The 17,641-nt window shown below is 42.8% G+C and overlaps 1 protein-coding gene across 1 annotated transcript in view; it reads right to left on the reverse strand.

The window, feature by feature from the left end:
• Positions 1 to 460: 460 nt before the first annotated feature.
• Positions 461 to 17,641, reverse strand: part of LOC120943450 (cytochrome P450 2K1-like) — a 37,429-nt gene continuing 20,248 nt past the window's right edge. Inside the window, exons 6-9 of the mRNA XM_040356755.1 lie at positions 14,754 to 14,895; positions 9,776 to 9,963; positions 2,775 to 2,916; positions 461 to 784 (exon numbers count right to left, since the gene is read on the reverse strand). Of these exons, the coding sequence (XP_040212689.1) occupies positions 597 to 784; positions 2,775 to 2,916; positions 9,776 to 9,963; positions 14,754 to 14,895 (660 nt within the window). The 3' untranslated portion in view covers positions 461 to 596. The remainder of the gene's footprint in view (positions 785 to 2,774; positions 2,917 to 9,775; positions 9,964 to 14,753; positions 14,896 to 17,641) is intronic.

Here is a 17,641-nt window from a genome sequence, read left to right on the forward strand (position 1 = left end):
CTCATGTTCTAAATTTTTAATGGCCATTTTTTACATCGTGGAAAAAATGCTCTGGAGCCCACACACGATCGTTTTTAATGACATTAAAAAAAACGTCATTTTTTACAACCCGAAAATCGGTCGTGTGTACGCGGCATCAGAGTCTGCCAATTATCTTTGAATCTACCTAAGGGTGTCCTGGCCCTAACCCTCTCTCCCACAGTTCTGTTTAAGAGACAATAAATCTCTTTGCATTCAAAAAGTGTCTGGCACCCACCTGTTCATCTTGCATTACACCCACCATGCCTTGTAACGCACTCTTCACAGAAGCATGTCAGCTGTCTCTAACTCTGGAGGTCACCATTAGGCCTCAAGTGGCCCGGGACTTTTTCTACATACTGATCAAATTGAATTGCTTTCATGTACATACTTAGTAATTACACATTACAACGAAGCATTTAAAACATTTGGACAATATTAGTTACATCCAGATGATTCACATGGTCATCTAAAAACAAACACCTAAATTACTACATGTTCCCTTTATAGAAAACATTCATCCATTTTTTGGGAGGATTTAAGACTTCTTCTTGTCACTTCTTGGTTGTGGCTCTTGACTAGTAGTTGAGTTTTGCACATACTAAGTGTGGCAAAGGGAATAAAAGGAACCCAGTGCCAGGCTTAACACTTATATCCTCTCTGGAGACTCCTGAAGGTGGGTAGAAAGTAAAAGTTTGCAGAAGGCCAGTAAAAAACAGGAAAAGTTCCATTTTGGCTAAACTTTCACCAACACAAACTCTTCTTCCTGGGGGAACAAAGTCAACTCAGTATGACAAAATTTATACTTAGCCACTGTTTTGCAGTCTGGAAATAAAAGAATTAGAACTAAATTAATAGCTGGAATGGTGTGGTAGAGGTAAGCCGGACCCCATGGTACATGTACTCCAACAACCAAACTGTGATGTGGATGGCTACTAGATACCTAGCAGCTGTGCAAAAACACACTGAAAGCTACATAATGGGTCATCACGCTTTAAACTATTTATCCACACCTTACCGATGAATTGGCCTTTGTTAGTGCCACAAAATATGTTGATGGTGGTGTATACATGCATTTCATAATCAATGAAGACCAGTCCTTGATGTAAAAGCTTCACTCAAGCATTCTCTTCCACACAGGTGCCTCTGCAATTAATACCCATTTTTTGGGGGCTTGTTTCTTCACACATATCCTTCATTGGGATCCAACCACTTTCCCAGCACACGATTATCTGAAAACCCACCTCAATGAGCATCGAGAGTGACCTATATCTGTGTGGAGACAGAAATACCCTGCTGATCTGACTATCCGTTTTTTGTGACCCCTTCCTAATTGGGTGTCCCGCAACCCTACCAATGCATTAGTCCTATATTACTTTTTTGATGTATACAAATCAGTACGACTGAAACCCAAATACTACATTTAGAATGCTCTCCTGGGACTTTATGCCATTTTTTCTCTTGTTCAGGCTTCACACTTTCTTATAGTAAAATTTATAATTCGGCAATAATCGAATGTGCTTTCTTGGAATGTACTTCAAATTTAGGAGAAACAATAGCATGGCAGACAAGGGGAACCGCCGGGAATCCCGGCAGGAAAAAAGAGAACATGTTCTTTATTTTCCTGCCGGGATTCCCGGCGTTTTTCCTCTCTGCAGTTTTTCAATGGTAAACACTGTGAGGCAGTGCCAATGGAGCATACACACGGCCAGGATTCCCGACCAAAGCTCTCATGGCAGTTTTCCTGTCGGGAAACCCGGCCGTGTCTAGGGGTAAAAAGCTACAAAGCAGGTTCTCGGTTTTCCTCTAGGTTTTCCCGGCTGACTTTTTACCGCCAGGAAAACTGATCGTATGTACAAGGCATAAGGCTACTAATGGATGGTGGTTAGAGGCAAGCTGTGTATGGTTCAGCTAATATCTTTTTTAGGAAGGATCTTTTTCAAAAACGTACATTTTGATTCTTTGCTACCAAAATGAAAGGGCAAAGTATGTGGTTTGGGATGCCTGATCTGAACCTGGCCAGTGCACTGTTTACATCCTGTGAGCTCTGTATGTACCCAAGAACGGCAGGCACGAACTCTGAAATAAAACTGAGGGGTAAAGTCAATGTTTCGAGTAAATATTGCCTAGGCTGACACAGATTTTTCACCCATCCTCCTTAGGCCTCGTACACACAATAGGTTAAACAGAGGACAACGGTCTGATGGACCGTTTTCATCGGTCAAAACCGATCGTGTGTGGGCCCCATAGGTTATTTAACCATCGGTTAAAAAAAAGCCAACTTGCTTTAAATTTAACCGGTGGATTCCTAACCGATAGGTCAAAAACGATCGTTAGTAGGCACGACCATCGGTTAAAAATCCACGCATGCTCAGAATCAAGTCGACGCATGCTTGGAAGCATTGAACTTCGTTTTTTTCAGCACGTCGTTGTGTTTTACTTCACAGCGTTCTGACACGATCGGTTATTTAACCGATGGTGTGTGGGCACGACGGACCATCAGTCAGCTTCATCAGTTAACCTATGACAACGGTCCTTCAGACCGTTTTCATCGGATGGACTGATCGTGTGTACGAGGCTTTATGCTCCCACCCCACACCTGTGTTCGCTGTCCACACAAAGAGCTTGAAAAAGATGATTAATGCACTGCCCTCATACAAATCAGACATAGTTTGGGGTTGAGGTCTTTCGGTGTAATAACATAGGAATCATTTTTTTATTGCTTTAAATTAAATGTAATAATAATAGTGACCTACCTGCAGAAAAGGGCATAAATGCATCTCGTTTTACAAATTTCCCTTTTGCATCCAAAAAGTGATTTGGGTTAAACTCATAAGGAGTTTCCCACTGAGTGTTGTCATACAAAACAGATGTGAGGAAAGGAATGACCTCTGTACCCTACAAGGAGAAGCACATTGTACAATACATAAAGATGAACTCTAGGCAGACATAAAATATACAAATGAATGCAGTTCTATATGTACTAATAGATAATTAAATCAAATTTTAATGCAAGTTGTGCCAGTTCCTGAATTTAATTAGGGATAAATCCTATTGCAGTGCTTGTACAGCAGAGCTTAACGTTGGAGAAGAAGAAGCAGCAGCACAAATGTATGTGCCAGAAAGGGGCATGCTGAAAGAAGAAGAAAGCAGTGTAATAGAGATAACCTCATCATTGTGCTGCTTCTCCTTCACTGTTCAGTCACAGACTAGGGCCAGAGGAAGTGTGTTGAATGATGTTGGTTGTCAATCCAACTAGAAATTGAGTACATCTACTGGCGGAAAAAAATTCTGCAGGGGACTGCTCTGGAATGAAGCAGCCAAGCTATTTTGTTTCTATGTTTGAAAAGCGCTGTGCAAACTGTTGGCGCTATATAAATCCTGTATAATAATAATAATAATTAGCTATAAATTTTCTACTAGAGTTCTGTTTAACCACTTCAGCCCCGGACCATTTTGTAGCTAAAGGACCAGGCCACTTTTTTCGATTCGGCACTGCGTCGAAGACAATTGCGCGGTCGTGCGACGTGGCTCCCAAACAAAATTGGCGTCCTTTTTTTCCCACAAATAGAGCTTTCTTTTGGTGGTATATGATCACCTCTGCGGTTTTTTTTTTTTTTGCGCTATACTGTAAACAAAAATAGAGCGACAATTTTGAAAAAAATTCTATATTTTTTACTTTTTGCTATAATAAATATTCCCCCAAAAATATATAACAAAAACTTTTTTTTTCCTCAGTTTAGGCCGATACGTATTCTTCTACATATTTTTCAAAAAAAAATCGCAATAAGCGTTTATTGATTGGTTTTCGCAAAAGTTATAGCGTTTACAAAATAGGGGGTATTTTTATGGCATTTTTATTAATATTTTCTTTTTCTAGTAATGGCGGCGATCAGCGATTTTGTTTCGGTACTGTGACCTTATGGCGGACACTTCGGACACTTTTGACACATTTTTGGGACCATTGGCTTTTTTTATAGCGATCAGTGCTATAAAAATGCATTGGATTACTATAAAAATGCCACTGGCAGGGAAGGGGTTAACACTAGGGGGCGGGGAAGGGGTTAAGTATGTTCCCTGGGTGTGTTCTTACTGTGGGGGGGGGGGGGGGGTGGCCTCACTAGGGGAAATCACTGATCTTCTGTTCATACGTTGTATGAACAGGGGATCAGCATTTCCCCCCCTGACAGGACCGGGAGCTGTGTGTTTACACACACAGCTCCCGGTCCCCGCTCTGTAACGAGCAATCGCGGGTGCCCGCCAGCGGGCACGCGCACGGGACTCGGGGGCAAGCGGGGGGGCGCGCGCGCCCCTAGTGGCCTGCGAGAGAGCCGACGTAGAGCTAAGGGCTCTCGCGCAGGGGAGCCAACCTGCCGCCGTGAAACTACGGTGGCAGGTCGGCAAGTATTTAACACATTATAACATGGTGTGAATATTATGATGTATTCCTCTGGAACAACCCATGGTGGATATCAGATGTTGATAGATCTCAAAAACATGGAACGTAATATTCCAGTGTTCCCAAAATCACCCGGGACTGTGCTCCCACCACCCAAGGGAGGGGTAGGTACACTTACCATTAGATGTGGAAAAAACACGCCATCGGCGAAGGGTCAAACAGGCATGGCTAGAAGCCCAGATCTTAAACCACGATCTCCTGGAGTTAGGGTATGGACGCACGCTTGCAGTAATGCAGAAGACCAGCGATACAGGAAACAGGAACTCTACCATGATCTCCTGGTTAGTGCAGTCTCCTTAAAGCTTGTCCCACCCCAGTTAAAGTCCCATAGGACAAACGCGCTTTTTAAGGACTCCTGACCCCGTAACATGTCGCATTTGGCATGTAATTTTTTTTTAGGGGTGGGCGGGTACCTAGTTTTGACAGGTACCCAGTTTCCACTTCTGCTTATGGCGCCTTGTTGCGCCGAGCAGAAGTTCTCCTTTTCTCTCCTCTCTCTCTGCAATCTTCTGGAACACGTTACAGGTCCCAGAAGATGGCCTGGCCATTCAGAACGTGCTGCGTGACTCGTGCATGCTCAGTGTGCACCCAGCTGTCACAGTCAGGTGCCCATACTTGTAATGCCGGCGCTGCGGAGAGGAGAAGAAGAGAAGCAAGGCTTTAGGCGGCCATATCACTGGACTGTGGGACAGGTGAGTGTCTGTTTATTAAAAGCTAGCAGCTGCACTTTTTGTAGCTGCTGGCTTTTAAAAAACACAGAAATGGGTTCACAGAAACTGTGCTTTTAAGATGAAAAAAACTTTCTGCCATGACAACTTTAAGTTAGATTAAAAACAGAATCCACAGATACACACAGTACAGGGAGAGAAAGGGTGATATATGTAAAATGTTATCAATTTAACGGTTTAACTTGGGGTTTTACATTTGAATTACATTTTCCTACATGATTGAGTGTGCATTTTGGTTAATATCATAATCCCAATTTAAGATAAATAAGTTATTGCAATGGAGACAATTTTTAAAAGTAAGTCTTTCAAGATGAGGTGTTCTAGTAGTATATATACAGTCAATTATGACTTGCACACTAATGTGGTCCATTGGCCACTACATTTGATACTTGATTGAGTTTTCATAAAATGTTCTTGGTAAATCATAATGAAATAGGTTCCCAGGTTTGGTTTTCCTCAATTCTCCCGATTGCTTGGGTGTGGGACTAGCATGTAGAGTATGGTGACACACATTGGCAATTTGTATGCACATACTGGGGTCAAAAATTACGCCAATTTTGTTTGGGGGCCACGTCGCACGACCGCGCAATTGTCAGTTAAAGCGCCGCAGTGGCGAATCGCAAAACCTGGCCGGGTCCTTTAGCTGCCTAAGTGGTTCTTAAGTGGTTAATAAGCGCTACATATTTTCATATTCACATTTTTGCTTTCGTCTACAGCAGTGTTGGCAGCTATTTTTTGTAGCCAAGTTTATACACAGTGCAGTATATTTTTTATATTTTTAAACCTTGATTACAGCATACCATAAATGCAGCTACAAACCTAAAAACAATGCCATCTACCGGTTATAGAATATTTCTCTACTAAAAACCAATGTACACTACAATTCTGTATTCCAGCACTAGGGGTGCAATGGATCAAAAAACTCAGATCAGAGTCACGGATCGGATCATTTTTCAGATCAGCAAAAAAAAAAAAGACAAGACAAATCTTGTTACACCCACCGGAGTTTTAGATTTCACAGTTATTTTCAACACAAAACAGAGCTTATGTGTTTAAATACAGTATATGTAAATCTGACGGACTGTTACATTTTAAAAGCAGCAAACCTGCTGACCTTACATGCTTTCTAATGTGACAGAACACCTCTGATTTTCACATTTAACTAAATGAGAAATGTGAAAATCAGAGGTGTTCTGTCACATTAGCAATCATGTAAGGTTTGCTGCTGCTTTTAAAATTTTCAAGATTTCCAAATACTGTATTTAAAGCGGGAGTTCACCCATTTATACATTTTTTTTTTTCTCCCCTTAGCTTCCTGCTCGTTCGGTCTAGGGGAATCGGCTATTTGTATTAAAATATGAGCAGTACTTACCCGTTTTCGAGCTGCATCTTCTTCCGTCGCTTCCGGGTATGGGTCTTCGGGAGCGGGCGTTCCTTCTTGATTGACAACCTTCCGAGAGGCTTCCGACGGTCGCATCCATCGCGTCACTCGTAGCCGAAAGAAGCCGAACGTCGGTGCGGCTCTATACTGCGCCTGCGCACCGACGTTCGGCTTCTTTCGGAAAATCGTGACGCGATGGATGCGACCGTCGGAAGCCTCTCGGAAGACTGTCAATCAAGAAGGAACGCCCATTCCCGCAGCCCATACCCGGAAGCGACGGAGAGGATGCATCTCGTAAACGGGTAAGTACTGCACATATTTTAAAATAAATAGCCGATTCCCCTAGTAAAAACGAGCAGGAATCTAAGGGGGAAAAGTGCCCTCTAAGGGTGAACCCCCGCTTTAAGTATATAAGCTCCATTTTGTGTTGAAAAGAACTGTGAAATCTAAACCTCCGTTGGGTGTAGAAAGATGTCCGCTTGCCCCCTTCTCACTATCATTACTGTGCAGGAGTGTGGGGTGGAGCAAGATGACGGCGAGGAAACATCACTTCCTGACGAGACAGTCGCTGCCGGGTGTACCAAGATGGCTGCCGCTCCGGAGCTAGGCCGAAGCCGGGGACTTTCTTATGGCCGAGGCTGCCGATCGCGTGGTGTGCCGATCCGAACAGGGTGACCCGTTCGGATCATGGATCGTGTCGATCCGTTGCACCACTATCCAGCACCCCCACTCAACAACAACTCCTTATGTTAGTCCTATTCCAGTTCTAAATTCTATAAATCTGTTTCTTGTAAGTGGTTTTGTCAAAACATCTTATCCACTTTTTCATCTTTAAAGAAGACAGAAGCACCATCAGTGTTAATACTGTCTGTTTTACGCTTATATTCATCCACTTCTCCTCTTAATCCATTATAATAAGCTCCTCACAAAAAGCTGACAACTTCTTCCCGGAGGGACGAACAAGGGGAAACACCAACTTTCTAATAGAATAGAATATTACTAAAAGTAATGATGGGGATCTTTTTTCTAGCACCTCCGAGAAGGGCCACATCACCCTTGAAAGCACCTTTCCTCTCCCGACTAATACAAGACCCAGAGACTAAGTTCCGCCCACCTTAAATAGGGACTCCCATGTGACACTTTAGCAGTAGGTGGAGCGACACTTAAAGTGGATGTAAACCCACTCTCATTCTTTCTAAACTACTACCATAGTGCTAAACTATAAGGATATAGATGCCTCCTGCATGTATCCTTCCATGTCAAATGTCTCCCCTCTGTCTGTTATGAGACCAGAAAAACTGCAGATTCTGTGGATACGTCTGTTGTCCGTAGCTCGTGGGTAGAGTCGTGATGTCAGTAGACTCCCCGCCCACCTCTACACTACGCTTGTCAACATGCGTTTTCTCCTGTGTAATTCTTACACTGAACTATCATCACTAACATCCAGTCAAAACCCAGAAAAGTCACCACATGACTTCAGCATGCCCAATCATGCTGAAGTGTGGAGTAGCCAATCCTAAAAGAGCTGGAGAAGAAAGGAGGAGGGGATCTGAAGTACACAGAATGCATATCTCGGGCTTGTGCATGAGATATGCAAATCACCTGTCACTCACAGCAAGGGGGAGAAACTGACTACTATTTGTGTCTGGTTTTTTTTTTACTGAAAAAAGATAAGAGAACTGCTCAGGCTGGACTAAATTTTTGTGGCAAGACTGGGCATAGATAACAATCCTATACTGTACAAGGTACAAGTTTTAATTTAAAAAATGTGGGGTTTACATCCACTTACACCCACTACGTGAACCTCTACCTGCCTACTGACAGCTATGGCAGTGGAAGACCAGAAAAGCCCATTATTTCTCTGAAATGCAGCAGGAATTTTGGGACATGGCACACTTGACATTTTTCAAGTGACCCACAAAGGTTTAGGACACATGCCTCCCCCCTACCCTCGAGTAGCATATAATTGCCTTTCTTCATAGCTTCCTGTGTAATATGTGGGTTGCCAGATTTGTAACTGGGGGGACTTGGGCTCCTTGTATGAGCTGAAAGTGAGCAAATATGGCTACAGCTGACCCTCTTTCTAAAGTACCAACAGCTTTTCAGAGCACAGGCTGACCTGGTTGGATGCACAATAGATGAATTGTTTAGATACCCACACTTAACATTGTTTTGGTAAATTTTGTAATGTGCATGGCCCAGCTTAGAAGGATCTCATCCTTTGATAACTGTTCTTTTTGGGGCGGGCAATAAAGGGCTGATTCATCCTATGTCTTCTTATACTTCTTGAGAATGGAAAGGATATGCAGTAGTTTATTCTTCTGATCCCTTACACAAGGCCAATAATAAAGGGGTTCCTCTATCATAACTATACTAAACCAAATTTGTTCATTTTACATTATGAAGCATCTATTGAGACAGCATAACACGGTCATTTGGCTTCATAATGGTCTTTGCATATGAGCAGAACTGTTTTTCCTAGTAGTTTTTTTTTAAGTGGCAATAACCTTTAACTGTACAGATCTACACTCTGAGGCCTCGTACACACGACCGTTTTCCTCGACAGAATCCATCAAGAAACTTGGTTGCAGAGCTTTTTTGCCGAGGAAAACGGTCGTGTGTATGCTTTTCATCGAGAAAACTGTTGAGGAACTCGACGAGGAAAAAAGAGTTCTCTTTTTCCTCTATGGGAGTCTCAATTTCCACGTCGTGTTCCTCGTCGGGCTGGTTTTCGACGAGAAACACGTTCGTGTGTATGCTTAGAAACCCACGCATGCTCAGAATAAAGTATGAGACGGGAGCGCACCTTCGGTAAAAGTAGGGTTTGTAATGGAGATAGCACATTTGTCACGCTCTAACAGACTGAAAAGTGCAAATCGTCTCTCACCAAACTTTTACTTAACAAGCAGTAACATAAGATTAGCAAAAGCAGCCCCTAGTGGAATCGAACTTCCCCTGCCGTTGTATGTGTTGTACGTGACCTCGAGATTTGGTCTTGACAGTGTGTATGCAAAGCATGCTTGTCAAGTTTCTCGACAAGCCTAACAAGGAACTCGTTGAGGAAAACGGTGTTTCATTTACGACGAGTTCCTCGGTCGTGTGTACGAGGCCTTAGAATTTGTTCTTTAGTTTGAATCTGTTTATTTGATGTATGATTCTTCTGACAAATGAGGAGTTTTCTGATCTCACCTTTGGGATGCAGTAACCTCGGAAATACACATCATTTGGAGTTGAGTGTGACACATTCAAAGGAACGATGTTGGCAAACCTCTGAACTTCATGTATTACTGCTTCAGTATAAGGCATATTCCTGCGATCATCAGCTCTAGGCATCTGACCTTGCTTAATTTGTGTCCGGATTTCCTCTTGTACCTTTTCTAGAAAATAAGAGTAAATAAATTTCATCAGCATGTTTATAATATATGAACATAATTATAATAAATTGCAGCTTTCCAGTCCTTAGATATAGGGCCAGATTCAGAGACATGAACGGATCTTTGTGCGGGCGTAGCGTATCTTATTTACGCTACGCCACAGCAACTTAGAGAGGCAAGTGCAGTATTCACAAAGCACTTGCGTCCTAAGTTACGTCGGCGTGGCGTAAATTGTCCGGCGTAAGCCCGCCTAATTGCAAATGTGGAAGAGGTGGGCGTGTTTTATGGTAATTACTCGTGACCCCACGAAAATGACGCTTCTTATGAACGGCGCATGCGCCGTCCGTGGACGTATCCCAGCGCGCATGCTCAAAATTATGCCGCAAATACTCCATGCTTTTGACGTGAACGTAACTTACGCCCAGCCCTATTCACGGACGACTTACGCAAACTACGTAAAACGTGAAAAATTTGACGCTGTTCTGACGTCCATACCTAACATTGGCTACGCCTCATAGAGCAGGGGTAACTTTACGCCGAAAAAAGCCTTACGCAAACGATGTAAATAAATGCGCCAGGTGCGCGTACGTTTCTGAATCGGCGTATCTAGGTCATTTGCATATTCAACGCGGAAAATCTACGGAAGCGCCCCTAGCGGCCAGTGTAAAATTGCACACAATTATACGCCGGCGTATGCAAGTTACGTCGGCGGAGGAAGCCTGTTTTTTCAATGTATCTGCCTTTGAGAATCGGCGTAAAGATACGACGGCGCAGATTTGAAATTACGGTGGCGTATTTACTTTAACCTGATGAATCTACCAGTAACAAACTTCCTGTCCTTGAATGACAACACTTACTGACCGTTCTGTGTCTAAACAACGTAATACAGGACTAAGTTCACAGTTATGCGTGACATGCACAGATGCGCTGTTCTTCTGCAGACATATGAGTGTGCCATTGATTCTTATTGGCACCCATATGCATCAACAACGATTGTGCATTTTTGCACACAAATCACATTGTGCTTTGTGGCAGCACAATTTTACAAAAAGGTCAGGGACTTCTTTCTCCACGTTTGATCAAAAAGAATGGGCTAGCCTACGCAGCATGTGTGAAAACATACGTAAACTGCACCCATGCATCAATATATGCACACCATGGCTAATGATCGCCGCTCCACTCTCTTTCTTCATAATATAATATACAGGAGCGTGTAGTTCTTTAGAGAAAGCGAAAAACAATGTAATTGATTCAATTGATTGTAATTGAAATAGTCCGCACACAAAAACTGATAATATGAGCATGCAGTGAAATTAACTAATCTGTGCCATAAATTATTTAGTAAAAAGAAAAACGTTTCAATCAGATTTTTCAATCTCTAAAAAATATGTAAAATAATTGGGCTACTGGGGGGCTGTTTTTTGGCACAAGAAACAGTCCAGGAAAGTTAAATGGGGCTTCTCTAACTTCCAAGAGCTATTTAAAGTCTATTGCACCCTGACAAAGCACCAAAAAATAATAATTCAAGTGATCCTGTCAGCACTTTTGTACAATGACATACCATATAGAAAAAGAGATACTATACTTACCTCTTTTTGGTGACCCATGTTATAAAATTCTGCCACTTCAGTGCTTCCCAGACACTGTAAGTGTTTCACATTCCGAGTGCATGGAATACCTGCTCTCAAGCTGCACAATGTAGTTGTACATCACTGCAGGATGAATGAGCCGATGGGAGGAAGAACAATATACAGCAGGGGAAACAGGTACTTGACCCATCAGTCGAATACTTGCAGCAGCTAATGCCCTGTACACCAGTAGCGTATCTAGGGTATGGCAGCCATGGCAAGTGCCATGGGCGCCATATGAAGGTGGCGCTGATGAGTGGCTGGGCAGCAAGGCACTTACCAGGGTCTGAGGGTCTCTTCTCCTCTCCTCCTGAGCATAGGCAGGATCTCGTTTTCAGCACCTTTGCTAATGGACAATGGCAGCGCTATCCCTGCTGCGTTCAGCCACAGCCCTCCCCTGTTCTCCCAGGCTCTCCCATTCCATCTTGTTGGATTGGCAGCGCACAAAGAAGGAGGAACATAAGTTTCTCCCTCTCCTCTGTGAAAACTGAGGCCTTAAGTGATGAAGATTGCATCACTTCCAGTATTGGTTCTGCAATTACCTGGCCTTGGAGGGCAGAGGAGGGATCTGGGGTCTAATAAACCCCAGATTTCTCCATAAAAAGGATATGTCACTACCCAAGGTATCACAAGGGATGATAAATATCACTAGTTTTGTTAGCTGTTTTTTTAAGGTTATCTAAAAGATGGGTTTCAAATGTTTCGACAGGGGCGCAGTTTCAGTGCTTGCCATAGGCGCTATTTTCACTAGATACGCCTCTGCTGTACACACGATTGGAATTTCTGATGGGATAAAATCCGATGGAATTTTCCGTCGGAATTCCGTTCAAGCTGTCTTGCATAAACACTGTCAGACCAAATTCCGATCTTCCAAAACACGGTGACGTAAAACACTACGATGAGCCGAGAAAAATTAAGTTCAATGCTTCAGAGGATGCGTCGACTTGATTCTGAGCATGTGTGATATGTCTCCTCCTCCAGGCAGTCCCACCCCCCACAGTTAGAAACACTCCCTAACACCCAGAAACACACATTTAATCCTTTGATCGCCCCCCTAGTGTTAACTTCTTCCCTGCCAATGACATTTATACAGTAATCAGTGGCTATTTTTAGGTCTGATCGCTGTATAAATGTCAATGGTCCCAAAAAAGTGTCAAAAGTGTCCGATGTTTGTTTGGGCCTGGTCATTAAGGGGGCAAATCCTTCCGGGGCTAAAGTGGTTAAATAGTTACTGTAAGAACACTGTGCTGTGGTGTGCCTCCACCTGTATGAGTCATTTTCTGTGTTATAGGGTGATAAATACAGGAGGAAGACAGGTCTCGTGGTCTTTGGGAGTCAGGGATTAGATACCACACTTTGAAGGATGTAATTGCTGGACTATTAGCGGGACTGCAGTGGGAACCTTAAAAGGGACTGTGGACACAGAATATCCATTATTTCACCTGTGGGGTAGGTATGCACACCACAGCATTTATTTGGCAAAGTGTTCAGAAGATGTTGTCATCCTTACTGCTACATGAGGATGACAAATGGTTCTGCCTTAAAGTGTAAACATCAGTAAAGCATTCTATGGTTAAGCTATAACCTCTGGCCTGATCTTGTGTTTAGAGTGTGAGCTCAGTGTGACAATGCTCTGGAACAGAGTGTGGTACTACAGGACAACCCTTTGGGTAACTGAGGAGCGTGAAACTAAGAAAGGAGGAGCAGCCAGCTCGGGAATGGGATTGTTGATGGCTGGGAGATGGAGGTTCCGGTGGCGGGGTGCTTTGCATGGTGAAATGCACCTTGCTGGGTGGCTGGGCTACCGAAATTTGGTCCTTAGTCACAGCACAGGGCTGATCCTAGGGACCTTTCCAGGAACTAAATTACTTTAGGGCCTTGTAAGTGTGAAGTTGTGCTTCCCTTTCTAGCTTGTTGTTATTATTCATCATCATGGAACTGTACAAAGAGCTGGTGGGAGAAATAGTGCTCCTATCGCAGTGAGGCTCAGAGACCAGTAACGAAAGTCGAAGTTTGGCTCCCACCACCCAGCTTGATAAATAAATAAATAAATCCTTGTGGGTGACACTTGAGGTGCGGGATCTAAGCACTAAACAAAGTTAACCAGAGCTCCTGATGGTTAAAGGAGTTGTAAAGGAAAACATTTTTTTGCCTAAAATTAATGTCTGCAAGGTAGACAGACAGAATAGTGTAATGATTCTGTTAAAAAAACAAGTAAATACCTATTAAATTCCTTCATCTATATCACCTCCGGCGTTCTAGTTTCTGTACTCTCATTCACTTCCTGGTTTGCATCACTCGTTCATGTAAGAACTACATTTCCCAGTATGCATTGCGTCACGTCCAGTAATTCACACCTCCTTGAAGTCTCTAACACGTAGAGAGCGTCCTGCCGCACAGATGTAGTTCCCAGGAGGGGGCGAGCACGTCACTGACCACCACAGTAAAGCCTCCCTTCACGGTGGTGAGTAACAATCAGACAAGCAGGAAGTGAACAGAACAGAGAAGAAATAGAGAAACTTCTGAGCAAAAACGAACAATGAGGAAGTGAAAAGAGGAATGTCTGCAGGTAAAGGATGCTTATTATGAAAAAAAATGTTTTCCTTTACAACCCCTTTAAGATGGGTTTTCCTGCGTGTTAGCAGCTGGTCACGGTCCTCAGGATCACCCCACCAGGAGGTTAGCAAGCACAGGTCCAGTAGCAAATATAGCTGGGACCAACCAGAAGTGTAGTCAGTAAACAAGCCAAAGGTTAGTAACAAGTGGTTGAAGGTTGGGATCAGGTGAAAGCGTAGTCGAGGAACAAGCCAAAGGTTGGTAACAAGTTGAAGTGGAAATAAAGACAGGTACAAGTTTGCAAAGAAGCAAGATATCGGCTGGGACAGGTGCCACTGAGGAAAAGTAAGAACACGCTGTCTTTCCATTTATGGGGCCCCAGGATGGTAATATTGCCTTCTGCCATGAGGAGTCACAAGCTTGCATGTTACAAGGTGGATCAAGAAATGTGAAATTTCCCCAAAAGGTGTCAGACAGGCGTATTTCCAAACTATCAAAACCTAAAAATAAAAAGTTTGGATGAAGACCCACATGCTAAATACAGGTGGAGCAGAATGGTCAAGTCGACGTTTTCCCAAAATGGCATTACTTTGTAAACACAAAAATTACTTTGTATTTCTGGATACTTCATCATCAATAACATGCTCCAGCGTAGTGTTGTAGATGTTGTCTCTGTCCCAGCTCCAAAGAGATCCAAAACTGAGTACATCAGATTTTCATCATCAAAATGCGTTTCAGCTTTGGTTGACTCCTAAAAACACAAATATCAAATGATTCAGACTCTAAATTTATTTATCATCATCTTACTTTTTATAAATATGGACAAGCCTCGTCCCATTAAAAAAAAAAGAGGCAAAGGGCTTCCAGCATAACAACAGCACATTTGCTAGGTAATGCTCTCTTGATTTATGAAAAGAAAAAACATTTCCTGACATTCACCAGAATCTGTACTTCAGTGGGGAAAGGTGCTTAATAGAAGCGCTTCCTGACGACGTGTCAATCACGAAACGTACGTCGAGGCGCCTGGTTAAGTACGCACAAACGACGCACTTCCGGTCCCGCTGGTTCTCCGGCTTGGAACGCACACCAGTTTCCCAGCGAGGAACTCTCTCCACAACTCTATTTGCTACGCTGACTAGCCTCAGTGCCGGGTCCAAGGCACTACACAAGTAAGAGGCCATTTGGCGATGCTGTATTTATGTTACATTTTATGTTACATTTTATTAAATAGTACTTCACTATGGTGGTTTCCCTCTCTCTTTGTTCAATATCATGAGAGTGCTTGAACTAAGGAAACGTAGAGCCGCGCAGCTGAATCTTGGAACTGGTTTAGTGACCAATGCTGCTGTTTGTTTATCACATTAATATATAATTTTATTGGCGCAAGATATTAAATTTCTCATACCTGGCATGAAAACACACTATAGTCAGTGGTGTATTTAGGTTTTGTGCTGCCCTAGGCCTGACTAAACTCATGCACCCCCTAATTTAAATATGACCCACCCTTTCCTGCCAAAGCCACACCCCTTGCTGTTTAAGATCCGCCCTGAAATTTTTGAGTGGGGACACTAGTTCTGAGGGCCTGGGGGGGGGGAATGGATTTCCTTAATTTGCATAGATTTCCTCTCACTTCCAGTTTGGCTATGGGGCAGGAAGTGAAGAGAAATCTCTGCAATGGGACAGGGATTGTAAAAAATAAACTGGCAGGGGCTATAACCCTCCCTTACTCTATCCAAAATGGAAAACAACGTGTTGCCTATACAGTGGTTCTACTTTAAGCACACATTTCTGTTAATTTTATGGAGAGGACTAAGAAGATTTAACCATGCCAATGGTGCAGCAGAGAACATATAGCACAGTGAGGAAGGTTTGTGGTCCAGGATGATAGGACAGTCAAAATTAGAAGCGCCCCCCCCCCCCCATAGTTGCGTAATGCCGACCGCCTGCATACCGTAAGCAGTTCGTGCTGCCCCCCTGCCTAGGCCAGGATACAGCATTGACTATAGTAATGCCTCAAGACACATGCCCAAGCAGAAGCAATCCTGGGAACATAGGAGAGAGGCCTCCAAACCAGACGTCCACCACTATTCTGATGAGGAGGACCCCCAGAATTGTGTAAGCCTGACACAGCTGGCAGTTCTGTACCAGTCAATGCGCTTACCTTCCTGCAGAGCTCTGAAAACTTCTGAAATACCTACCAACCAAATGGGACTTTGATGCTTTCGCTGACTGAGCAGAACACTATTTTAGAGAAGACCTTGCTTCTCTCCAACAGACTACCTCTGACCTAGAAGGGGAGACTGGAACTGATGGAATACGATGGATGTAAGATATGACACACCTATACTGGTCTTGTATATGAAATGCAATGGGGTCCCTGTCTATTGCAGAGACAGACTTTCTTGCTCCTTACTATCTGTATTGCAGTGTTAGCGGCTTTGTTTTTGACTAAAATATTAAACGATTGCAACTCAGTCTGCTGCCATATAATTATTCATCCATTTACAGATACCTTTTTCAATGTATATATAACACTTACCTACAAAAGCTACTTCCCCCTTTTCAAAAAACCTACTTGGGCGCTTTATGCTTCAATCTGAGGTATGTGATCCTTATAGACATACTTTTCTGACATATTTGAAATACTTTATTTGTTTTTCTTATATATTTCTTAATCCTTCTCCCTTTATGTCAGTGCTAGGTGGTTTCAGTGTACATCTGATAGGCCTGCTCTGGCCGAGGAACTCCCCTTTTCTCCCTCCCCACCTACATATCCATACTGGCTTGGGGAGTGGCAGTTGGTCTATGAGGACAGTGGCAAATGTGTGGTTTCACATGTTTTTATATGATTGCTTTTCATTTTCACTTGTTTAACACTACTTTCTAAGTACAGTAAAACCTTGGTTTGTGAGCATAATTCGTTCCAGAAACATGCTTGTAATCCAAAGCACTTATCAAAGCATTTTTTTACAGGGTATAAAAGAGAAGAGTGGCACCTCTAAGTGTAGCAATAAGTTGCTAAATGTTATACCTTCATTAAATGTAACCATATTGCTACACTTAGAGGCTCCTCTCTTCTTTTTTATACTCAGTTGTGACATGACGCTACTCTTATATCAAGACATCGCTTGTTTATCAAGGCAAAATGTATTAAAACATTTTGCTTGTCTTGCAAAACGCTCTCAAACCAAGTTACTCTTAAACCAAGGTTTTACTGTACAATATACTGTATATATCTTGCATTTCTCTGATGATGTCATCTTATATGTATGCTAATATGCTGTGATCCTTACCATAGATCATACCATAATATTCGCAAAGTTGTCCCTGAAGAAGAAACCAGTTGACTTTGAAACATGTTGGAAACAATATATGGAATTTTAAATATTGTACTGTGTACCCAATTTTACTGTATCTTTAATAAAATGTATAAATTTTTATAAGAAAAACAAATACTTTCTTGAGCCTTTAAAGTCCCACCCCATGGGGGAATTATA

This window comes from Rana temporaria, chromosome 6 (assembly GCF_905171775.1).
Source record: "Rana temporaria chromosome 6, aRanTem1.1, whole genome shotgun sequence".
Lineage (NCBI taxonomy): Eukaryota > Metazoa > Chordata > Amphibia > Anura > Ranidae > Rana > Rana temporaria.